Source organism: Bos indicus x Bos taurus, chromosome 3, assembly GCF_003369695.1.
Source record: "Bos indicus x Bos taurus breed Angus x Brahman F1 hybrid chromosome 3, Bos_hybrid_MaternalHap_v2.0, whole genome shotgun sequence".
NCBI lineage: Eukaryota > Metazoa > Chordata > Mammalia > Artiodactyla > Bovidae > Bos > Bos indicus x Bos taurus.
In genome coordinates, this window is record NC_040078.1 from 82,932,670 (window position 1) to 82,960,224 (window position 27,555).

The following is a 27,555-nucleotide window of genomic DNA, read 5'->3' on the forward strand; positions in this document are numbered from 1 at the left end:
CAGTTTTATCATGCTTTTATTCCTCATGTTTTCTGCATCTATCCCTCTTCAAGCTCATTCTGAAAAAATTACAATCACCCAAACTTCATAATATTCAGTTTAATGGAGCTAAATTGTAGTATATAGTTTTAATAATTAAAAGAATACATGCCAAGCCTCTTTTATCAATGAATTTCTCTTAATACTAAACCTTGAATCTAATTATAAATAAAAATTAAAATGCCTGGAAACTGAATATGGCACTATAAATATGTCAAAAGTTTCTACTTTAGGAGACATTTAAATTTGTTTTAAATTGAATACAATAACACATAACTATCACACCTTATCCTGTGGCTTGCCAAACACATAGTTCCTAATTTCCTACCTTGACAAAGTGACTAATTCCTTATCCTTTTAAGATCTAGTCTCCCTCTAATATTTACTCTAAATATTATTGGAAAACTCCTAGTACTAAATGAACTTTGTGGTCCTGTTCACTTTCTACTATAATACTGTTCCTTCTATTCCACTCTTTGACTGGCTTTCCTTTTTACAGTATTAATTATACCAAGAATATTTTTTTATTTACATCTGCTTTCCATCCAGATTTCAAGTATACCAGAGAGGAAGAAATGCGTTTATCTTCTGGACCTCTGAATGTTCAGTGCCTAACAGAGTTCAGTCCATAGAAGATGCACAATAAACATTTGTCAGGTCAATGTAAGATAAATGGAATCAAAGGAAGAGATGTTTTTTAAATTTTGTTTTGCTTTGCTTTTGTTTCCCATGATGGAACAGATTTCTGAGCAGAGGTTTATGAAGAATGAGAATGCCTAAAAGAACTACTAAAAGAGTGAGAAAGAAAGCTGATAAAGGAAAGAGAAGAGAATCGCTAGCAATATTGAGAGCTCAGTGAAAGTCTGCCTCTCACCAACAAAAAAAGTTGGACAAATAACATAAAATAGACTATTAAAATTGACCAGGCACATGTAAAAGAAAACCAAAAGGAACTACTAGAAATTAAATAATAATAATAATAACAGAAAATAGAAATTTGGTATAGATTAAATAGAAAACTACATATAGCTCAGAAGATAATCAAGGAACAAGAAAAACTAAAGAAATTACTTAGAACACAGCACAGAGAGGCAAAATAACTAATATCTAAAAACCAAAGAATTTAAGAGACATTAAAAAAAAAACTAATAACAGAAAAGCTTGTCAAAGATGTACAGGAGAACAGGAAAAATGGAGAAAAACTATAATTAAAATTGACTGAAATTTTCTCAGATTTTAAGAAATATATGAATTCTGAGTAGAATAAAATGAAGCCCACACAAAAGACAAAGAGCTGATCTTAAAAACAACCAGAGAGAAAACATACACACACAAAATGACAGCTTTAAAACACTAGAGAGAGAAAATCATGTCCTAAAGTGAGCAAAAATTTATTAAACAGAATCCAAAAACTACTAACCATTTAAGAAAGTAAAAAAGTCAACCAGATTATATTAAAATTATGAACTCTTTAAAATTATGAGCTCTTCAAAAGATAAATGATGAAAAAGTAACTAAGGGAGTAGGAGACAACATTTCCTGTAGATATATTCAAAAATGGATTCATACCCAAAATATATGAAGACAATCTAGAGAGACAATTTAATAGAAGACATGTTTAAATGGAAAAATATCTATGAAAATATGCTCAGTTTCATCTGTTATCAAACAAATGCAAATTAAGATAAAATGTTTCTCTAATAAATATGAAAAATACCAAGTACTGGTGAGCTGAGAGCAAGCAGAATTCTCATACGCATCTAGCAGAAATATAAATTAGCACAACTGGTTTGTAAAATTATCTGGTAGTATATACTGAGACTGAACATATGAATACCCTGTGACTCAGCAATTACATCCCCAGGTATACACACTGTACGAAAATCCATATTCATGTTCATTAAAGCACATGTACAAAAATATTCACAGGAGGGCTCTTACTGATTGCCAAAAACTGAAAACTATCCAAATCTCCACCACAAGTAAAATGGATTAATAAAGTGGCATATTCATACAATGCAATACTCAGAATACAAAAATATCCAGCACCCAAAAAAGTAAATAATACAATGTCTGGCAATCAGTCGAGCATACAAATAGGCAGGAAAACACAAGCCAAAAAGAGAATACTCAGTCAATCAAAACTGAACCCAAACTTACAAAAGTGCTAGAATTAGCAAACAAGAACATTAAAAGAATTATTAATATTATAATATTGTGGTGTGCTGTGCTAGGTCATTTCCATCATGTCTAACTTTTTGCAGTCCTACAGACTATAGCCCTGCCATGCTGCTCTGTCCATGAGATTCACTATATACAGCCTGCCATGCTGCAAGAGTCTTGGAGTGCGTTGCCATGCCCCCCTCCAGGGGATCTTTCCAGGCAAGGATTGAACTCATGCCTCTTACATCTCCTGCACTGGCAGGCAGTTTCTTTACCACTAGCACCACCTGGAAAACCTCACAACAGTATTACATATGTTCAAAAAGATAAGTAGAAACAAGTCTTTTTACTGGAATTTTAGACGTACAAACTACAATGTCCAACATAAAAGATATACTGACTTGGATTTATGACAGCTATTGCTGAGGAAAAGATCAAAAGACTGGTGAACTTGAGAACAAAGCAATAGGAACTATACAAATTAAAACACAGAGAAGAAAAAGAATTCTTTAAAAAAATAAAAGCATATCAGTGAGATGTGGCACAATTTCATTTGTGCTAATATGTCCAACTGGAGATCCAGAAGGAGAGGGAACAGAGGGGAGGATAGAAAAAAATATCTGAAGACAAAATGGCTGAAAAAATTCAGAACTGGTGAAAGCTATGAGACAACAGTTTCAAGAAATTCACCAAAACCCAAGCAATCATGAAGAAAACAACACCACTTCAACATCATAGTCAAACTATTCCAAACTAGTGATAAAGAAAAAAATCTCAAAAGCAGTCAAGAGTAAAAAAGACATTATGTACAAAGAAAGATAAGGATAACATCAGGTTTCTCACAGTAAACAAAACAAGTAAGAAGATAAAGGAATCACAGCACGCCAGGCCTCCCTGTCCATCACCAATTCCCGGAGTCCACTCAGACTCATGTCCATTGAGTCGGTGATGCCATCCAGCCATCTCATCCTCTGTCATCCCCTTCTCCTCCTGCCCCCAATCCCTCCCAGCATCAGAGTCTTTTCCAATGAGTCAACTCTTCATATGAGGTGGCCAAAGTATTGGAGTTTCAGCTTCAGCATCAGTCCTTCCAATGAACACCCAAGCCTGATCTCCTTTAGGATGGACTGGTTGGATCTCCTTGCAGTCCAAGGGACTCTCAAGAGTCTTCTCCAACACCACACTTCAAAAGCATCAATTCTTCGGTGCTCAGCCTTCTTCACAGTCCAACTTTCACATCTATACATGACCACTGGAAAAACCATAGCCTTGACTAGATGGACCTTTGTTGGCAATGTCTCTGCTTTTCAATATACTATCTAGGTTGGTCATAACTTTCCTTCCAAGGAGTAAGTGTCTTTTAATTTCACGGCCGCAATCACCATCTGCAGTGATTTTGGAGCCCCCAAAAATAAAGTCTGACACTGTTTCCACTGGCATGCTGTGATTCACGGGGTCGCAAAGAGTTGGACACGACTGAGCGACTGAACAGAACTGAACTGAACTGAAGAAGATAAAAGGGCAATATCTTTTTTTTTATATATCATATAATTTATTTTTTAAATTTTTTTTTCTATTTTTTTTCTTTCCCCCCACAACTGGCTTTTTTTTTTTTCTTTTTTTTAATTTTATTTTTAAACTTTATATAATTGTATTAGTTTTGCCAAATATCAAAATGAATTCGCCACAGGTATACATGTGTTCCCCATCCTAGACCCTCCTCCCTCCTCCCTCCCCATACCATCCCTCTGGGTCAACCCAGTGCACTAGCCCCAAGCATCCAGTATCGTGCATCGAACCTGGACTGGCATCTCGTTTCTTACATGATATTTTACGTGTTTCAATGTCATTCTCCCAAATCTTCCCACCCTCTCCCTCTCCCACAGAGTCCATAAGACTGTTCTATACATCAGTGTCTCTTTTGCTGTCTCGTACACCGGGTTATTGTTACCATCTTTCTAAATTCCATATATATGCATTAGTATACTGTATTGATGTTTTTCCTTCTGGCTTACTTCACTCCGTATAATAGGCTCCAGTTTCATCCACCTCATTAGAACTGATTCAAATGTATTCTTTTTAATGGCTGAGTAATACTCCATTGTGTATATGTACCACTGCTTTCTTATCCATTCATCTGCTGATGGACATCTAGGTTGCTTCCATGTCCTGGCTATTATAAACAGTGCTGCGATGAACACTGGGGTACACGTGTCTCTTTCCCTTCTGGTTTCCTCAGTGTGTATGCCCAGCAGTGGGATTGCTGGATCATAAGGCAGTTCTATTTCCAGTTTTTTAAGGAATCTCCACACTGTTCTCCATAGTGGCTGTACTAGTTTGCATTCCCACCAACAGTGTAAGAGGGTTCCCTTTTCTCCACACCCTCTCCAGCATTTATTACTTGTAGACTTTTGGATCGCAGCCATTCTGACTGGTGTGAAATGGTACCTCATAGTGGTTTTGATTTGCATTTCTCTGATAATGAGTGATGTTGAGCATCTTTTCATGTGTTTGTTAGCCATCTGTATGTCTTCTTTGGAGAAATGTCTATTTAGTTCTTTGGCCCATTTTTTGATTAGGTCATTTATTTTTCTGGAATTGAGCTGTAGGAGTTGCTTGTATATTTTTGAGATTAGTTGTTTGTCAGTTGCTTCATTTGCTATTATTTTCTCCCATTCTGAAGGCTGTCTTTTCACCTTGCTAATAACTTTACAAATTGTATTAGTTTTGCCAAATATCAAAATGAATCCGCCACAGGTGTACATGTGTTCCCCATCCTGAACCCTCCTCCCTCCTCCCTCCCCATATCATCCCTCTGGGTCATCCCAGTGCAACTAGCCCCAAGCATCCAGTATCGTGCATCGAACCTGGACTGGCAACTCGTTTCATACATGATATTACACATGTTTCAATGCCATTCTCCCAAATCTTCCCACCCTCTCCCTCTGCAACAGAGTCCATAAGACTGTTCTATACATCAGTGTCTCTTTTGCTGTCTCATACACAGGGTTATTGTTAGCATCTTTCTAAATTCCATATATATGCGTTAATATACTGTATTGGTGTTTTTCTTTCTGGCTTACTTCACTCTGTATAATAGTCAATATCTTTAAAGCCACAGAAAGAAAAAAATCATTAACCCAAAATTCTATACCCAGCAAAAATACCTTTTGAAAATGAAAGCAAGACCCTTTCAGAGATACAAAAGCTGAAAGAATACATTACCAGCACCCCTGCATTGTAAGAAATGTTAAAATAAGTCCTTCAAGCAGAAAAAGAATGAAATTTAGCAGACAGAAATATGGATTCCTACAAAGGAATGAGAAATACCAGAAATAACTACATGAGCAAATATGTAAGTTTTCTTACCACTTAAATCTCTTGAAAGATATTGAATGTTGAAACAAAAACAATAACAATGTATTGTGGCATGTATGAGACACAAATAAATAAAATATATGACACTAATAGCATAATAAAGACCAGGAGGAGGGAAGTGCAATACACCACTCCAAGGTTCTTATGCTATATGTAAGTTGATATAATACCACTTGAAAGTAGACAGTCATAAGTTAAAGATGTATACCAAAACCTTAAAGTAACCAGCAAAATAACATAATAAAAAGTTATAGCTAATCAGCCAGCAAAGAGATAAAATAGAAACCAGAAATAGTCAAATATTCTGAAAGAAGGTAGAAAAGAGGAAAAGGGAACAAAGCAGATTTAACAAATAGAAAGTAAACAATGAGATGACAAACTTTACTTTATCAATAACCATATAAAAAGTGAACACAGGCATATCTTGTTTAACTATTCTTCACTTTATTGTGCTTTGCAAATAGTGAATTTTTTATACCTGAAGCTTGGTTGACATCCCTGCATTGTCAGATGATGATTAGCACCTTTTAACCATAAAGTAATCTTTAATTAAGGTATGTAGAAGCAACTGTTAGAACTGGACATGGAACAACGGACTGGTTCAAAATTGGGAAAGGAGCACATCAAGGCTGTATGCTGTCACTCTGCTTACTTAATTTATATGCAGAGTACATCATGCAAAATGCCAAGCTGGATGAAGCTCAAGCTGGAATCAAGATTCTCAGAAGAAATATCAATAATCTCAGATATGTAGATGACACCAAAGGTAGAAAGCAAAGAGGAACTAAAGAGCCTCTTGATGAAACTGAAAGAAGAGAGTGAAAAAGCTGGCTTAGCACTTAAACTCAGCATTTAAAAAAGCAAAGATCATAGTATCTGTTCCCATCACCTCATAGCAAATAGATGGGGGGGAAATGGAAACAGTGACAGATTCTATGTTGTTGGGCTCCAAAATCACTGCATTGGTGATTGCAGCCATGAAATTCAAAAGACACTTGCTCCTTAAGAAAAGCTATGACAAACCTAGACTGTATTAAAAGCAGACACATCACTTTGGCAACAAAGGTCTATATAGTTAAAGTTATGATTTTTCCAGTAGTCATGTACAGATGTGAGAGTTGGACCATAAAGAAGGCTGAGGGCTGATGAATTGATGCTTTCTAACTGTGATGTTGAAGAAGACTCTTGAGAGTCCCTTGGACTGTAAGCGGATCTAACCAGTCAGTTCTAAAGGAAATCAATCCTGAATATCCACTGAAAGGACTGATGCTGAAGCTGAAGTTCCAATACTTTGGCCACCTCATTAGAAAACACCCTGATGTTGGGAAAGATTGAGGGCAGGAGGACAGGGAGTGAAAGAGGATGAGATGGTTGGATGGCATCACTGACTCAATGGATATGAGTTTGAGCAAACTCTGGGAGATAGTAAAGGATAGGGAAGCCTGATGTGCTGCAGTCTTTGGAGGCACAAAGAGTTGGACATAACTGAGTAACTAAACAGCAATATTATTTTTTAGATATAATGCTACTGCATGCTTACTACACTATTATACTATGTAAATACAATCTTTATATGTACTGGGAAACCAAGAAATTTGTGCAACTTATTTTATGGCAATATTTGGTTTATTGCAATGGTCTGGAACAAAACCCACATTATCTCCAAAGTACGCCTATAGTCTAAACAACTTAATTAAAAGGTAGGGATTATCAGATTGGATAAAAAAGCAAGATTCAACTATTCACTTCCTACAGGAAACAAACTTTAAACATAAAGACAAATAGATTAAATGTTTTAGAATATTTAAAAAGATATACCATATAACCCTAAGCAAAAGAAAGCTTAATATAAGACAAGTATGCTGCTGCTGCTAGACAAGTATATTTCAGACCAAAAAATATCACCAGGGATAAAGAAGGGTTTTATAATTATAAAGGGGTCAATTCATTAACAGAACAAAACAATTCTAAATGTTTATGCATCCAATAACAGAGCTTCAAAATCAATGAAGCAAAAACTAATACAACTGCAAGGAGAAATAGACAAATCCACAATTACAGTCTGAGATTTCAGTATCCCTCTCAACAAGTAGGACAGTGCAAGAATAAAGATTTGAACTCAACCAACTTGACTTAACTGTCCTTTTAGAACATTTCAGTAATAGAATACACATTATTGTCAAGCACACAAAGAACATTTACCATATTTAGAACATTATACCATATTTAGACCATAAAGCAAATCTCAATAACTTTAAAGAGATTAGAATCATAAAAGGGTTTTCTTTGAACACAACGGAATTAAAAATCAATAACAGAACAAGATCTGGAAAATGTCCAAATTGAGCAACGTACTTCTAAATAATTAATTTCTTCCTACATACCCTTTCTTAGTAAATGGCAAAAAATCATGTTTCAAAAAATTCCACACTGTGGGATCTTATTTCCATAACATTTAGGCATAATCTTGGCAATATCTGGAATAAGAGAGATCCATGAAAATAGCAGAGATAGCACAAGAACCAAGACCATATCCAAGAAGACCCTTTGATATGTTAATTTCATGCCCTTTCTTCTGTTCTATAAAGAGATCCCTAGGCAAAGCTCCACCCTGGGCTGGCTTCAGCTCAGAAAAAAACTTTTATTATTTTCTAGCCTCTGTGCTACCCTCTCTACTTCTTAAAAACTTTTTTCCCCTTTTTTCCATGTACTTTTTTTTTTTGTCCATAGGTTAGAATGATTGTCTATAGGCGTTCCTCAGCCACAAAATTAGGAGGGAGAGAGCCTTATCTCCAGTTATTCTTGTTAAATCCTTTGGGTCCCTAAGAAAGAACTTGTATGCTAGAGATAACCACACATACATTTTTTCCTTAATGGTCTCTGGACCCATCGTGTCCTGAACCATCTAAGAGAAAATCTAAAAAAATCCTAGCCAGATTGGGGCATGGTATCTAAGGGGAAATGACGCTTTCTTAAAATAAGATAAAATCCTTAACTGCTTCTCTTAGAGATACCTTAATTTTTTATTAAATTTTGGTATTTGATCAAAATAATACCGATTGGAAGGACCACTTGGATTTACATACCATGAACATTGACTTAACAATGCACAGCATATCAAACTCTGGGAAAGAAAAATTGCATAATATAAGTTTGTAGTTCAAGAAAGGTAGCAAGATAAATTTAAACCTTGAAAAAGCAGGTCAGACTTTGCATAAAGTAATATAATCATATTAAGATTATAACCTTACAAGAATCTTATACTTATTTATCATCATAAATTAATTCATTGTAGATAACTCAGAGGGAGGCAAAATAAAACCATTGTGATTGGAAGACACCATTTTCTAAGCACTTAGATCTGTGAAACAGATTGCCAACACCTTCAAACTGAAAGGGAATCAAAACAACTGAACAAACTATCCACCAGATAAATGTCAATAAATAATGAGAGATGAGTGACTCTGGTTAAAGTAATTTGACTAAAACCCTTAGCAAAACGAAAAAACTATTAGAAAATATTTACATAATAAAAAAAGATAATTAAAAATCAAGAATTTAAGTGGGAATGTGATCTATCAGAACTAGATTGAAAACAACTATTATACACTGATGGCTCTATAAGAAAAAAAAGGAAAAAAATATTTATCTTCTCTGGCTCTGTCCACTCAAGTGGCCTGGGGAAATGTTATCTCCACAATGAAACCTTTTTCTACACGAGAAACCAGAGTTCATTGGGAATGGCTGATTTCATATCTGAGGCTGAAAAGTATAAAGTGGGCATGGCACACCTACTTATAGAAGAAAATAGGAAATTTCCAAAAATTACTTAGCATTTGTTGAAAGATAAGCCAATCTGAAAGAAGTTTCCACTGGCTAACAGTTTGAGTACCATAAGAAGATTACTGGTGGAGACTGACCAATGCACAGTATAGAACCTAAAAACCTATGAGTCCTTAATGACATACAAAGAAAGAAAAGATTAGCATTAAAATATTTCAAATGTGATAAACAGAATATTATATTACTATTAAGCCTACTTAAATATACCTTGTAGGTTTGTTGTGAGAATTAAAGACATTTCTCAAAGAGTTTAGCATGATGCTTGACACATAGCAGGCACTCAATAAAGGGTATAAATTATTAAAAGAAAATATACAATAATAACAGAAAGGATGAGTATATGTGAGACTTCAGAAACATCAAATACAGTAAACAATTTCAGAAATTGGAGCATCCTTACGAACTGGAAAACTTACCATTTTTAGGTTAACTAGAAGGTATACTTTTAATTATTATCATACACTTTAAAATTATCAGACAATTTGATAAAAAATATTAAGATATCAATTCAAATAATATTTATTTAACACTCATACTCTAAGTCCAAAACTATGAGGGAATATAATAAATGGAGTACAATGGTATGAACTCTAATGTCAAGGAATTTACAAGAAACTCAAACCACATGGCAGTATTTTATGTAACATATTTTATGTGTTAGGAATTAGCATAGTTAACCTTCTATCCATATTTTATGTGTTACATAAAATACAGGTTCTTAAAAGATACATGCCAAAACATATGCATACAAAGTAGAATGCAGATTGCCAGGGGCTGAAAGGAAGAGAGGAATGAGGAATTACTGTTTAATGGGTACCGAATTCAGTGTTACAAGATGAAGAGTTCTATAGATGAATGGTAATGATAATAACACAACATTATGAATGTATTTAATACCACTGAACTGTACACTTAAAAATGGCGAAGATGGCAAACTTTGTGTTATGTGTATTTTACCACTTAAATACATAAAAATAACTGGAAGTGAAAAACAAAAGAAATATGTCAAATGTAGATTAATCTAGAAATAAAATAATGAAAACAAAACAGTGAGTTTCTACAAAGATTTTTAAATGGTTTACAAATTTAGCACTTACCTTCATATTTAAAATGGTAACACTTTCCAAGTAATAATACAGGAGAATTTCTACTAAAATATGTCTTCGTTTTCAACACCCAACCTAAATGAGACAAAGAGAAAGACAGTTTTGCAATTAAGGGATTTCAGACTAAAAGTTTAGCAGCATTTTCTTTTATTTCATTTCAAATCACTAATTCTCAATACAGATGTACATCTTTTATAAGTGGAGCAAAAATATGTTGACAATGAACTGAAAATACAGGGCACTTATATTAAATATTTTAAAATAAAGCTAAGTATTTTAACCACATTCTATCTACTTAACAGAGAAAACAGAAATTTTCGTTTTATTTTCCAATAGATCATAATGTTTTCACAGTATAAAAATTAAAAGTTAAAAATTCTACTCCAGTTTCCTTGACACCAACCATCTTCCAAAAGGCAATAAGTATTACCAATTTATTGTATTTCCTTCCATTTTAGATAACTTAAAAGTTAAAAATATTTGAACATTCCAATTAAGTAATTTAGGGATAAGATCACAGAGTATACTGCTGCTGCTGCCGCTAAGTCACTCCAGTCGTGTCCAACTCTGTGCGACCCCGTAGACGGCAGCCCACCAGGCTCCTCTGTCCTTGGAATTCTTCAGGCGAGAATACTGGAGTGGGTTGCCATTTCCTTCTCCAATGCATAAAAGTGAAATGTGAAAGTGAAATCACTCAGTCGTGTCTGACTCTTAGTAACCCCATGGACTGTAGCCTACCAGGCTCCCCTGTCCATGGGATCTTCCAGGCAAGAGTACTGTGGGTTGCCATTTCCTTCTCCCAGAGTATACTGGTGCTTATGATAAAAGCAGATCTCTGAAGTTTCCTAGGGAAATCTGTTTTAACCCCATCATTTCGGCTTAATAAGGATTTCCGAAAGTGATATACAAAGCTTTCAGACATTTTCATCTCAATTTTCCACCTCCCAAACCAAATCCTCAATCCTCAACTTTTAGCTGCAAACTCTAACTTTCAATTTTCTTCCTACTAAACTGTCTATATCTAAAAGGTACTACCCTTTTGGCTTTTTATGATGCCATTAATATTCTCAATTTCCTAAGAAAAGCACTTGCCCATTACATTCCTGAATATTCCCAAGTATATGAAATTCCTACGTGCTAATGTAGCCTTAAAAAGCAGCTCCTAAAATGTAAGAACATAGAAACAGAATCTGAAACTAGGAATCAAGACTAGGTCTAGTCTTAAGCAGACCAGCATTTATATTTAACAGAGTTGTTACAAATTTTAAATGAGTGACTTTTATGAAAGTGCTTCCTTAAAGACTGTAATACAAATAAGGACAAAGAACAAGTACATTAAAATATGTATTTAAAATAAAAATCATACAAGTATCTGAGTTTGGTACTGAAACAGAGAGAATGGAAAGTCAAATACACTGATTAGACTTTGGATTACTCCAAAGTCTAATTTGCAGTACTCCCCCAAATGGCTTCTTTGTCATCAGTCTTTCCCCATGCTAGCATATGCCACTTATCCCTGCCAAATTAATCTCCCTGTGGCTCAGCTTTGATTAGGTAATTCATCTACTCATCTGCTCAAAAACCAACTTCAATGACTCATTAACCTAACAGATTTATAATGAACTTCTCTGTGATACTAAAGACTTTCCTCAATATGATACAAATTACCTTTAGAGCTATCTTTTTTCCACTAATTTTCATCTATACTCAAAGTGGGCTTTACTATTTGGTTCATATTATTCCATGACAAAACTATCCTCCCCAATATCAGCCCATTTCAATCCATTTAAATCTTCTTCTAATTCAAACATGCAGTTTTTGTTGTTCCCAATTTACGAGTGTTATTAGTACCATGCTAGAATGATTTTAACCCCCAACCCAGTAACAATTCCCCCCTCCCCAAAAGGCAATATTTCCAAAGTAAGTCCTAAGAACTTCATAAACACAACCTTAAAAACAAACAAAAAGCCTTTAAGGAGGACTTCTCTGTCCCTACACTTTACCTTCAACCTACACCCTCTTACCAGTCACCAGTCCTTCCAAAAGAAAGAAAAGTGAATCTGAGTCCAAGTCTGAGGCTCTGCAATGATCTACATTTTACATAAGCAGTAAGTTATCGTGCACAAAGAGAGTAGAAGTTGTCTCCTAAGAGTTAGGCCTAGAATTGACATAGCCTCCTTTCTCATTCTATTGGTTGACGTAAGACACAGTCCAGCCCAGATTCAAATGAGAAAAAAAGACAACACAAAACGTGATTCACTGAGGACTGTCTTAGGAGAGTCACCATAAACAAAGTGTTAACCCAAAACCTACAGTCCATTAAGTTAGCAATTTTAAAATCACAAATAAAGCTTTAAAAGATGCAAACAAGTCAAAGAACATAGAAACAGTAGAGATGATAACAATTTTCTGGAGGAACAGAAATCATGAAGGATGATTTAGAAGAAGGATGAATTATTTAATATTTTAAAAAGGAAATCAAGTTTATATACCTCATAAAGTCATGTAAATAAGAGGGGGAGGAAAGCAAAAATTAAACATTGTTTCAAGAAAGTAAGCTCCAGTCTCCTTTAAAATGTAAGTGTTATGCCATTTCTAGTTCTGTCTTCATATCATAATACTGACATTGATAAAAAAATAATTCTAAATTATGTTCAGTGTATCCAGAGAACAGCAAGAATAGGGAGCCAAGGGAGGCTGGACTTGAATACGTTTCAAGACTTATCTAGATATGTGACCTTGAACATGTCAATGTCAGTTTTCTAATTTACAAAAAAAGAAAACCTTAAAAAGATAGGAGATTTAAATCTCAGAAAGATCTCTAACTCAGAAAGATATGAGATTTAATTGATAAGGTACATAAGCTATAATATACTAGTGGGTGCTCAATCAATTTCAGTCCTTCTTCACTACATAATGATCAAGGGATCAATCCAAGAAGAAGACATAACAATTGTAAATATTTATTAACCCAACATAAGAGCACCTCAATACACAAGGCAAACACTGACAAACATAAAAGGGGAAACTACAGTAACACAATAATAGTAGGGGACTTTAACACCTCACTTACACCAATGGACAGATCATCAAAACAGAAAATTAATAAGGAAACACAAGCTTTAAAATGACACATTCAACCAGATGAACCTAACTGACATCTTCAGGACATTCCATCCAAATGCAGAAAAATACACTTTTTTCTCAAGTGCATCTCAAGTGCACTTTCTTCTCAATATGTACTTCTCAAGTGCACATTCTCCAAGACAGATCACATCGTGGGTTACAAATCAAGTCTCAGTAAACTTAAGAAAACTGAAATCAATCATCTTTTCTGACCACAATGCCTAGATAAAAATTACAGAAAAAAAAAAAAAACTTAAAAACACAAACACATGGAGATTAAACAACACATTTCCAAATAATCAACTAGTCACTGAAGAAATAAAAAGGGAAATCAAAAAATTCCTAGAAACAAATGACAATGAAAACACAGTGACTCAAAACCTATGGGATGCAGCAAAAGCAGTTCTAAGAGGGAAATTTATAGCAATACAATCCAATTTCAAGAAACAAGAAAAACACCGAACAGACAACCTAACTTGACACTGGAAAAAGAACAAAAAAACCCCAAAGTTAGTAGAAGGAAAGAAATTATAAAGATTAGAGAAGAAATAAATGAAAAAGAAATGCAGAAAACAATAACAAAGATTAATGAAACTAAAAGCTGTTTATTCAAGAAGATAAATAAAATTGACAAATCATTAGCCAAACTTATCAAGAAAAAAAGGGAGAAGAATCAAATTAACAAAATTAGAAATTAAAAAGGAGAGGTTACAACAGACAACACAACAATACATAAGGCTCATAGGAGCCTATTATAAGCAATTTTATGTCAATAAAATGGACAATCTGAAAGAAATGGACAGATTCTTAGACAAGTTCAACCTTCCAAGACTGAACCACAAAGAAATAGAAATTATGAACAAGCCAATCACAAGCACTGAAATCGAAACTGTGATAAAAAATCTGCCGAAAAACAAAAGCCCAGGGCCAGATGGCTTCACAGGTGAATTCTATGAAACATTCAGAAAATAGTTGATGCCTTCCTCCTCAAACTTCAAAAAAACTGCAGAGAAAGGAACACTTCTAAACTCATTCTACAAGGCTACCATCACCTTGATACCAAAACCAGATAAAGACATCACAAAAAAAGAGAAAATTATAGGCCAATATCACTGATGAACATAGATGCAGAAATCCTCAACATATTCAAACATCATACAACACAACACATTCAAAAGATCATACACCATGATCAAGTCGGGTTTATCCTAGGGATGCAAGGATTCTTCAATATACACAAATCAATCAATATGATACACCATATTAACAAACTGAAAGATAAAAATAATATGATAATCTCAATATTTGCAGAAAAAGCTTTTGACAAAATTCAGCACAAAATAATTTTGATAAAAATTTTTCCAAAAAATGGGCACAAAAGGAATCTACCTCAACACAATAAAGGCCATATATGATAAACCCAGAGCACACATTAATCTCAATGGTGAAAAACTAAAGGCATTTCACCTAGATCAGAAATAAGACAAGGGTGCCCACTCTTGCCAGTATTATTCAACATAGGTTTGGAAGTCCTAGCCACAGCAATCAGAAAAGAGAAAGAAATAAAAGTAATCCAGACTGGAAAAGAAGTAAAACTGTTTGCAGATAACATGAACTACACACAGAAAACCCTAAAATAGTGTCAGAAAATTGCTAGAGCTAATCAGTGAATTCAGTAAAGTCACAGGAAACAAAATCAATACCCAGAAACCACTTGTGTTCCTATACACTAACAATGAAAAGTCAGAAAGAGAAATTAAGGAGGCAATCCCATTTACTACTGTAACCAAAAGAATAAAATACCTAGGAATAAACCTAACTAAGGAGACAAAAGAGCTGTGTACAGAAAAGTATAAGACACTGATGAAAAAAATCTAAGATGACATAAACAATGAAGAGATATTTCATGTTCCTGGGTTCGAAGAATCAATATTGTGAAAATGACTATATTACCAAAAACAATCCCTATCAAATTACTGATGGCATTTCTCACAGAACTAAAACAAAAAAAAAAGGCATAATTCATATGGAAATACAAAAGACCCCGAATAGCCAAAGCAATCTTGAGAAATAAGAATGAAGTTCAAGTAATCAACCTTCCTAACTTCAGACTATACAGCAAAGCTTCAGTCATCAAGACAGTATGGTACTGGCACAAAATAAAAAGAAATATACACCAATGGAACAAGATAAAAGCCCAGAGATAAACTCATGTACCTATGGGCACCTTATCTTTGACAAAGAAGGCAAGAATATACAATGGAGAAAAGATAGGGTCTTCAATAAGTTGTGCTGGGAAAACTGGACAGTTACATGTAAAAAAATGAAATTAGAACATTTCCTAATACCATATACAAAGATAAACTCAAAATGGATTAAAGACCTAAATTTAAGACCAGAAACTATAAAACTCTTAGAGGAAAACATAGGCAGAACACTGTATGACACAAATCACAGGAAGGTCCTCTATGACCCACCTCCCTTGAGTAGAATGGAAATTAAAACAAAAATAAACAAGTGGGACCTAATTAAACATAAAAACATTTGCACAGCAAAGGAAGCTATAAACAAGCTGAAAAGCTAATCCTCAGAATGGGAGACAACAATAGCAAATGAAACAACTGACAAAAGATTAATTTCCAAAATATACAAGCAGCTTGTGCAACTCAATACCAGAGAAACAAACAACCCAATCAAAAAGTGGGGAAGAGACCTAAACACACATTTCTACAAAGACATACAGATGGCTAATAAGCACATAAAAAAATGCTCAATATCGCTCATTATTAGAGAAATGCAAATCAAAACTACAATGAGGTATCATCTCACACTGTTCAGAATGGCCATCATCAAAAAATCAACAACAAATGCTGGAGAGGGTGTGAAGAAAAGGGAACCCTCTTGCATTGTTGGTAGGAATGTAAATTAATACAGCCACTATGGAGGATAATACGAGACTCCTTAAAAACTAGGACTAAAACTACCATATGACCCAATAATCCTACTATTGGGTATATGCCTGGAGGAAACCAGAACTGAAAAAGACACATGTACCCCATCTCACACGCTAGTAAAGTAATGCTCAAAATTCTTCAAGCCAGGCTTCAGCAATATGTGAACCGTGAAATTCCAAATGTCCAAGCTAGTTTTAGAAAAGGCAGAGGAACCAGAGATCAAATTGCCAACATCCGCTGGATCATCCAAAAAGCAAGAGAGTTCCAGAAAAACATCTATTTCTGCTTTATTGACTATGCCAAAGCCTTTGACTGTGTGGATCACAATAAAACTGTGGAAAATTCTGAAAAAGGTGGGAATACCAGACCACCTGACCTGCCTCTTGAGAAATCTGTATGCAGGTCAGGAAGCAACAGTTAGAACTGGACAGGGAACAACAGACTGGTTCCAAATAGGAAAAGGAGTACGTCAAGGCTGTATATTGTCACCCTGCTTATTTAACTTATATGCAGAGTACATCATGAGAAACACTGGGCTGGAAGAAGCACAAGCTGGAATCAAGATTGCCGGGAGAAATATCAATAACCTCAGATATGCAGATGACACCACCCTTATGGCAGAAAGTGAAGAGGAACTAAAAAGCCTTTTGATGAAAGTGAAAGAGGAGAGTGAAAAAGTTGGCTTAAAGCTCGACATTCAGAAAACTAAGATCATGGCATCTGGTCCCATCACTTCATGGGAAATAAATAGGGAAACAGTGGAAACAGTGTCAGACTTTATTTTGGGGGCTCCAAAATCACTGTAGATGGTGACTGCAGCCATGAAATTAAGACGCTTACTCCTTGGAAGGAAAGTTATGACCACCCTAGATAGCATATTAAAAAGCAGAAACATTACTTTGCCAACAAAGCTCCGTCTAGTCAAGGCTATGATTTTCTCAGTGGTCATGTATGGATGTGAGAGTTGGACTGTGAAGAAAGCTGAGCATCGAAGAATTGATGCTTTTGAAGTGTGGTGTTGGAGAAGACTCTTGAGAGTCCCTTGGACTGCAAGGAGATCCAACCAGTCCATTCTAAAGGAGATTAGTCTGGGTGTTCATTGGAAGGACTGACGCTAAAGCTGAAACTCCAGTCCTTTGGCCACCTCATGCAAAGAGTTGACTCATTGGAAAAGACTCTGATGCTGGGAGGGATTGGGAGCAGGAGAAGGGGACGACAGAGGATGAGATGGCTGGATGGCATCACCAACTCGATGGACATGAGTTTGAGTGAACTCCAGGAGCTGGTGATGGACAGGGAGGCCTGGCGTGCTGCAATTTGGGGTCGCAAAGAGTCGGACACGGCTGGGCAACTGAACTGAACTGAACTGAACTGAACCCCATCTACACATGTTCATTGCAGCACTATTTACAATAGCTAGGACATGGAAGCAACCCAGATATCCCCTGACAGAAGTGAAGTAAAGCAAAGTCACTCAGTCATATCTGACTCTTTGCGACCCCGTGGACTGTAGCCTACCAGGCTCCTCCATCTATGGGATTTTCTAGGCAAGAGTACTGGAGTGGGTTGCCATTTCCTTCTCCAGGGGATCTTCCTGACCCAGGGATCAAACCTGGGTCTCCCTCATTACAGGCAGACACTTTACTGTCTGAGCCACCAGGAAAGCCCTTTCCAATGACAGATGCATGGACAAAGAAGCTATGGTACATATATACAATGGAATATTACTCGGCCATAAAAAGGAATACATGTGAGTCAGTTCTAATCAGGTGGAAGTCAGAAAGAGAAAAACAAATATCATATATTAACACATATATACAGTATCTAGAAAGATGGTACCAATGAACCTATTAGATCTAGGGCAGCAAAGGAGACACACACATAGAAAACAGACTAACAGTCACAGCGTGGGAATGAAGAGGGTGGGATGAATGGAGAGAGTAGCATGGAAACACATACACTACCATACATGAAACAGATAGCCAGTGGGAATTTGCTGTATGACTTGGGGAGCTCAAGCAGGTGCTCTGTGACAACCTAGAGGGATGAGATGGGAAGGGAGGTAGGAGAGAGGTTCAAGAAGGAAGGGACATCTACGGCTGAATCATGGTGGTGTATGGCAGAAACCAACATAATACAGTAAAGCAATTATCCTTCAATTAAAACCAAATAAATTCAAAAAAATGTTTTAGTACTTCTTAAACCACACATGGTAAAGAACCCACATGCCAGTGCAGGAGACCTACAAGACACAGGTTCAATCCCTGGGTCAGGAAGATCCCCTGGAGGACAGCATGGCAACCCACTCCAGTATTCTTGCCTGGAGAATCCCACAGACAGAGAAGGCTGTTGGGCTATAGTCCACAGGATCACAGAGTTGAACATGACTGAAGTGACTTAGCATGCACACACACCATCCATACAATACAAACTCTAAGCCAGGAATACATATTAAACCTTTTAGAATAATTTTCATCAATAAAATCAAACTGAAATACTATTCTATCAGAGAAGGCAATGGCACCCCACTCCAGTACTCTTGCCTGGAAAATCCTATGGACAGAGAAGCCTGGTAGGCTGCAGTCCATGGGGTCGCCAAGAGTCGGATACGACTGAGCGACTTGACTTTCACTTTTCACTTTCATGCATTGGAGAAGGAAATGGCAACCCACTCCAGTGTTCTTGCCTGGAGAATCCCAGGGACGGGGGAGCCTTGTGGGCTGCCGTCTATGGGGTCACACAGAGTCGGACACAACTGAAGTGACTTAGCAGTAAAATACTATTCTATAACTCAAAACTATCTAGAACACGTGACTGCTCAGTCACTAAGTGGTGTCCAACTCTTTGAGACCCCATGGACTGTAGCCTGCCAGGGTCCTCTGTCCATGGCATTTCCCAAGCAAGAATACTGGGGTGAGTTGCCATGTCCTTCTCCAGAAGGTACCTTCTGGAGGGTACCCTTCTTCAGGGTAACATGTAGTTACCCTGAACATTCTGTTCTTCAGAGATTAGGGATTCTGGCACCCCACTCCAGTACTCTTGCCTGGAAAATCCCATGGATGGAGGAGCCTGGTGGGCTGCAGTCCATGGGGTAGCGAAAAGTTGGACACAACTGAGCGACTTCACTTTCACTTTTCACTTTCATGCATTGGAGAAGGAAACGACAACCCACTCCAGTGTTCTTGCTGGAGAATCCCAGGGACGGGGGAGCCTGGTGGGCTGCCATCTATGGGGTCGCACAGAGTCGGACACGACTGAAGCGACTTAGCAGTAGCAGCAGCAGAATACTGCTAAAATGTGTTAGTACCAGTATGATAATTTCCAGACCTTATAAATTAAATCTTCATCACATAACCTATCCATCAGATTAAATGACTGAAAAGAATGTAAGTCTCTATTTTCAGATGACATGAGCTTACACAGAAAATCCTCTAGAATCCACAAAAACCTATTAGAACTAATAAAGGAGATCAAGTTTACAAGACACTCGATCAAATCACAAAAAAATAAATTGTATTTCTCTATATTAACAATGGCAACCCACTCCAGTACTCTTGCCTGGAAAATCCCAAGGACGGAGGAGCCTGGTAGGCTGCAATCCATGGGGTCGCTAAGAGTCGGACACAACTGAGCGACTTCACTTTCACTTTTCACTTTCATGCATTGGAGGAGGAAATGGCAACCCACTCCAGTGTTCTTGCCTGGAGAATCCCAGGGATGGCGGGGCCTGGTGGGTTGCCGTCTATGGGGTTGCACAGAGTCGGACACGACTGAAGCGACTTAGCAGCAGCAGCAGCATACTAACAAAGAATATAAAAAGAAATTAAGAAGACAATTCACTTTAAAATAGCACTGAAAGACTTCTCCAGTGGTCCAGTGGTTATGACTCTGCTTTCCAAAGCAAGGGGCGAGGATTCAATCCCTGTTCAGGGAACTAAGATCCCACATGCTGCAAGGTGTGGCCAAAAATTGGAAAAAAATTAAAAATAAAATAGCATTGAAAAGAATAAAACAGGAATAACTTTAACAAAAGAAGTGTAAGACTTACACACAGAAAACTACAAAATGTCATGGCAAGAAATTAAAAATCTAAATAAGTGTAAAGACATCCCATGTCTATGAATTGGAAAACTTAATATGGAAATATTCTGTTAATATGTCAATACTCTGATCTACAGATTCACTAAAATCTATATAAAAATCCTAGCTGAATTTCTTGCAGAATTGATAAGATGATCAAAAATTCATAGGGAAAATGCATGAGATCCAAAACAGTTAAAACAACCTTGGAAAAGAAGAACAAAATTGAAGGAACCATACATTCCAGTTTCAGATTTCACAAACAACTAAACTAATCAAGAGAATGTTGTATTGGCATAAGAACAAACATACTGATTAATGGAATAGAATTGAGTGTCCAGAAATAAACTCTTTACATCTATGGTCAACTGATTCTAGATAAGGGTGGCAAGACCATTCAATGGGAAAAGAATATTCTTTTAAACTAATGGTGCTGTGACAACTAGAAAGCCACATACAAAGAATGAAGTGGAACTTCTCACATCACACACAAAAATTAACTTAAAATGGATCAAGGACCTAAATAGAAGAGCTAAAAAGAAAAAATATCTTTAAAAATAGGTGTAAATCTTCATGATCTTGATTTAATCAACATTTCTTAAATACAGCTTCAAAAGCATAAGCAACAAAGAAAAAAATAGGCAAAGTGGACCTCATCAAAATCAAAGTTTTATGCTTCAGTGGACATTATTAAGAAAGTGAAAAGACAACTGAAGAATGAGAAAGAATATCTGCAAATCATATTTTTGCTGAGGGATTTTCATCTAGAATATATAAAGAACACTTAGAACCCGATAATAAAAAGACAACCCAATCTTAAGATGTGTAAAAAATTAAATGGACATATCTTCAAAGAATACATACAAATGGCTAATGAACACATGACAAGACACTTACCTTCATATAGTCATCAGGGAAATGCAAATCAAACTTACAGTGAGATATTTCACATTCACTAAAAGGGATCTAATTAAAAAGATGGACATTAACAAGTACTGCTGAGGATATGGAGAAATTTAAACCTTCCAACATTGCTTAGAAATGTATAATGGTCCAAACAGTTTGGTAGTTCCTTAAAAGGTTAAACTTAGAGTTAATATATGATCCAGTAATTTTACTCCTAGGTATATACCCAAGAGAACTGACACTAAGTTTACACAAAAACTTGTGCACAATATTCACAGCAGTACTATTCATATAGCCAAGAAGTAGAAATAACCCAAATGTCCATCAACTAATGAGTAAAGAAAATGGCATATATCCATACAGTGAAATAGTACTCAACCATATAAGAGAATGAGGTATTGATACATACATGCAACAACATGGATGAACTTTGAAAACACTGTGCTAAGTGAAAGGAGTCAAAAACAAAAGACCACAAGTTACATGATAGCATTTATATGAAAAGTCCAGAATAGGCAAATCTATAGAAACTCCAGTACTTTGGCCACCTCATGCAAAGAGTTGACTCACTGGAAAAAAACTCTGATGCTGGGAGGAATTGGGGGCAGGAGGAAAAGGGGATGACAGAGGACGAGACGGCCGGATGGCATCACCGACTCGATGGACCTGAGTTTGAGTGAACTCTGGGAGATGGTGATGGACAGGAGATGGTGATGGACAGGGAGGCCTGGTATGCTGCGATTCATGGGGTCGCAAAGAGTTGGACATGACTGAGCGACTGAACCGAACTGAACTGACAGAGGCATAAAGTAGCATGGTGGCTGTCAGGGATTGGAGAGAGACGGTGAAGAATAGGGAGTATTCTTATACTGCTAACGGGTACAGGGCAACTTTGAGGTGTGATAAAAATGTTCTGGAGTTAGTCACGATGGTTGTACATTTCTGTGAATATACTAAAAGGCCACTGAATTATACATTTTGAAAGGGTGAATTTTAGTAGCAAATGATTTATCTCAAATTTTCAAAAAATTAATGCCTATAATCTTCAAAACGCAATGTTAAGCTATTAATGTTATTACCAAGTTTTAACTGTCTAAATAGCTAGCTGGCCATGATTTCCAGTGAATCAGGAGCCAACAGCCAACTGTGTTTTACTTGAGTTTGCACTGCCTATGGGTTTTATTAAATTTTTCCATTCCTATTTTATGGATATGAACTTCTTCCTGTTGACAATAATTCTCTGAGTATTTCTCCACCTTTGAAAGATTCTTCATTGACAGTTTGTTTCCAGTCTGAAGTATGCTTCAAAACAACCATATGATCCTTACCAGATTTGTATGCAAACCAAGAATAACTAAGTTATAATTAAGTGTCTGAGTGTGCTCCTAGAAGAAAGTTATGTATCAGAGTATGAACTTTAAATGGTCTGCTTTGTGTGTTCAACATCTATTTTGCTTGGTTCCTGGTTCAGACATGAGGCTGCCTGAAACTGAGTCTGAAAAACTGAGGTAGTATCCATTACCTGAATAAATTATATCTGCTTTGGCATTTTCCTTTTTAAAGGACCACATGATATGCCTGAGTTTCTAAGCAATATTTATGAGGATACTTGGCTCTTTCTTTAGGAAGTATTCTTATATAGTTTGTAACTGATATATATAGAGAATATATTATATTTTATTCCTTACAGAAATATTTCATTCAAGGAAAACCTCAGCAATTGTTACTGACTGAATAAGGGAGATAATACATATCTTCATATATTTCTTTGGATTATATAATTTTCAAATCATGATACTTACTATATTTCATGTTGTTCCAAGCAGATATAAATTTAGTTTTCAGCTTATCGACATCATCTGTTCCTGTGGCCTCCATATTCAGATTCTAAAGAAAAAGCCATCACTTGATTGCATTCTTCTGTAAGTTTAGTCTTTTGCTCTGACGTAAAGAAAAAGTTAAAGAAAAATAAGTAATGAGTATATATTCTATGGTATAATACCTGCTAAAGTTACTTAAGCGATTAAATACAATTTGAACTGGAAATGAGCAAACAAATTTTTCATTTTACAGAATAAAATATAATACACTCTATACATTTTTAAATTACAAAATATATTTAATACCAAATACACAACAATAAAAATTATCACACAAGAGACTTCCCTGGGGGTCCAGTGACTAAGACTCTGTGCTCCCAATGCATGGGGCCCAGGTGCAATCCCTGGTCGGGGAACTAGATTCCACATGCCACAAACAACAGTTTGCATGCCACAATGAAGATCTGTGATCTGCATGCCACAACTAAGACCAGGCACAGCCAAAATAAATAATAATAAATGAATGTTTTAAAAAGTTATCACACGAATCCAAACAATAACTCCCCACAGATACACACAATTAAAAACAGTAACAGTAATACAACTCATTTTTGGTGAGACTATCCAAGATTTGTTTCTTTTGTAATTAGACACAGTGATCTGAAATCATAAGAAATGATAACTATATTCATAATGGAGACTTCCACTTGTATTAAGTCACTGCTGCTGCTGCTGCTGCTAAGTCACTTCAGTCGTGTCCAACTCTGTGCGACCCCATAGACGGCAGCCCACCAGGCTCCCCCGTCCCTGGGACTCTCCAGGCAAGAACACTGGAGTGGCTTGCCATTTCCTTCTCCAAGGCATGAAAGTGAAAGGTGAAAGTGAAGTCACTCAGTCATGTCCAACGCTTAGCAATCCCATGGACTGCAGCCTATCAGGCTTCTCCTTCCATGGGATTTTCCAGGCAAGAGTACTGGAGTGGCTTGCTATTGCTTTCTCTGGTATTAAGTCACTGCTTTCATATAAAGCCTAATCATTTTTTTTTAATTAAGGCATTTCCTATATATCCTTCTTACAGCCACATTTTTTAAAAAAAATAGAAAGGCTTAAATTTACAACAGACAATGCTTTCTTACTCTAAAACAAGAATAACTGTAGCTTATAGGCATTTGTTTTTTAAATGACTTGACGGAAAATTGAGATATGTTATATGTAATCTGAAAGAGGAACAAATTATTACTGAAAATACTCCAGTTTATTTGTAATAATTCACAGACAGTTTTCTTTTCAAGAAAAGAATGCAGGGGCTTCCCTAGTACTCAGTGGTAAAGAATCTGCCTGCCAAAGCAGGAGACACAGGTTTGATCCCTGGTCCGGGAAGATCCCACATACCAAGGAGCAACCAAGCCCGTATGCCACAACTACTTGGCATACTGTGCTAAAGCACTACTGTGCTCTGGAGCTCAGGAGCTGCATTCACTGAGTTCACATGCCACAGTTACTAAAGCCTGCAGACCCTAGAGCCCATGCTCCACAACGAGAGAAGTCACCACAGTGAGAAGTCCACATACTGCAAAAAAGAGTAGCCCCCACTCTCCACAACTACAGAAAACCTGCATGCAGCAATGAAGATCCAGTACAACCAAAAAAAAAAAAATTATAAAAGAAAAGGAATGCCACACAGAACATTATCCTTTCAGAATTATAAATATCAACTCAATGGGATTGGTACATTTGCTTCTCTAACAATAGATATTCCATTTTATAATATGTATTAGAAGTAACTAATTAAACATTATAATTGTGGCAGAAGAAAGCATGGTCCACTAGAAGAATTTAAAAAGTCAATGTGACTAAGGAGCAGAGTCCAAAAAAGTGACATGTGTGTGGTTATTGGGTTAGACATGGGCCAGGGCACACAGGGCCCTACATCCTGTGTTAAGAATTTTGTTCTTTATGCAAAGAGCAAAGGATGCAAACAGGAATATCAGAATCCGATTCTGTGGGTTTGTGTGATTTTTTTAACACTCCAACACAGAGAAAACAGACTGAAAAGGGACAAAAGTAAAGGGTGAGAGTTTACTATTATTGTATTGGGTGAGGAGAAAGATGGTAGCCTGGACTAGAGCAGTGGAGATGGAGACAAATGAGCACATGAAGAAATGTGTCAAAAATGCATTTGGTCTTGGTGATAAAATGAATGTGAAAGGTGAAAAAGAGAAATATGTCAAAGATACACTCAGGTTTCTACCTTGTGAAATTAAATAGATGGTGCCAATCCCTTAAACAAGCAACATCAGGAGAAGGGCAGATTAGAGGGATAAGATCATGACCTGGATTTATGTGGAGCTCGAGACGCCTCTGAGATATAGTAAGGAATCGTTCCCTTTTGAATTGAATCACTCGGGGTAACTTATTGCCAGGCACTGTTCTAAGAAATGCAGATACAGCTTAGGACAAAAGGAGTAAAATTCTTACTTTCATGGAGTTTACTTTCTAGACATTCTAAAGAGGCCATCAAGGCAGTTGGATATATAGATCTGGAACTCAAAGGTGAGGTTTGGGCTAGAGCTGTTGAGAATTGCTGATGTACAAATGGAAGAGTCAGAGCTATAAACATGTTTCTCAACGATTCTGCCTCATTCATGATGACACCCCAGCCTTAAGGATGATATTCAAAGCCCTTCATGAAATTACATCTGCCCACTTACTCAGCCTTCTCTCTTGCCACTCCCTCACATGCACCATAGACAGAAGCCATTTTTAATATTAATATTAAAGCTTCCTAAACTTGACATGCTAATACCTCCTTGCCTTTGCATGTGCCACTCCCTCCATCTAGAATGCCTTTCGGCTTACCCTCACTTTTTGACAGCCTTATATCATGAGTACGTTTAAGTTTCTCCTCCTCAGATTCCTTAAAAAACTGGGAATAAAATTGCCATACAACCCAGCAATCCCACTGCTGGGCATATTCCCCAAGGAAACCAGAATTGAAAGAGACACATGTACCCCAATGTTCACTGCAGCACTATTTACAATAGCTAGGAGATGGAAACAACCTGGAAGTCCATCAGCAGATGAATGGATAAGGAAGTTTTGGTACATCTACACAATAAAATATTACTCAGCTATAAAAAAAAAGAATGCATTTGAGTCCGTTCTAATGAGGTGGATGAACCCAGGGTCCATAAGAGTGAAGTAAGTCAGAAAGAGAAAGACAAATACTGTATATTAACACATATGTATGGAATTTAGAAAGACGGTACCAACGATCCTACATGCAGGGCAGCAAAGGAGACACAGACGTAAAGAACACTTTTGGACTCAGTGGGAGAAGGAAAGGGTGGGAAGATTTGAGAGAATAGTACTGAAACATATACATTACCATATATAAAACAGATGACCAGTGTGAGTTTGATGCATGAAGCAGGGCACCCGAAGCCAGTGCTCTAGGACAACCTAGAGGCATGGTGCGGCGAGGGCGCTGGGAGCAAGGGTTCAGGATAGGGGGATACATGTACACCTATGGCCAATTCATGCTTATGTATGGCAAAAAACCATTACAATAGAGTAAAGTAATTATCCTCAATTTAAATAAATACATTAATTTTTTTAAAAAAAGAAAAAAAAGTTTCTCCTCCTGCGGTAAGATCAGTAAATTTTCTACCCTTGTCCCAACCTCAAACCAATACAGAAGTCCCTCTTTTTAGTCCCTTAGGGTCCTGTCTTCCTCTAGCACAGTACTCATCACACACGTTATAATCATTTGTTTCTTACATTCTCTTACACTAGCCAGTAAACTTTTTAAGTGTCCTTAAATTGTGCCTGACACACAATTGGTCCTCAAAATGTTTAAGGGAATCACAAACTGATAATGAAAAGTAGCAGTATTTTACCTGTTATATTTAGAATTCTTTAATTGACAACGAGAATAAAGGAAAAAAATTTCCTCCCAAAAGTGTATTTAACAAAATTTGGAAAAGTAGGAGTAAAGTTTATAAAATGTGTGAATTATACATAGTGAATCTATATGATGGGCTATATATCCATTTTAAATGCCCCTGAAGAGTCTGTGAAAATGGAGAAACAATACACAAAACCTAAAACTTTATGTATCATATAATACTTACTGGTTGG

General features: G+C 36.4%; 1 protein-coding gene across 5 annotated transcripts in view; it reads right to left on the reverse strand.

The window, feature by feature from the left end:
• Positions 1-27,555, reverse strand: part of ATG4C (autophagy related 4C cysteine peptidase) — a 95,906-nt gene that overhangs the window by 49,988 nt on the left and 18,363 nt on the right. For 4 of the 5 annotated variants that reach the window (XM_027537045.1, XM_027537046.1, XM_027537043.1 and 1 more), the window contains exons 2-3: positions 23,398-23,536; positions 10,521-10,604 (exon numbers count right to left, since the gene is read on the reverse strand). In XM_027537045.1, coding sequence (XP_027392846.1) covers positions 10,521-10,604; positions 23,398-23,473 — 160 coding nt within the window. In that variant the 5' untranslated portion in view covers positions 23,474-23,536. Of the gene's footprint in view, positions 1-7,964; positions 8,058-10,520; positions 10,605-23,397; positions 23,537-27,555 lie in introns of those variants that run through there. The other variant, XM_027537047.1, reaches the window with a different exon arrangement.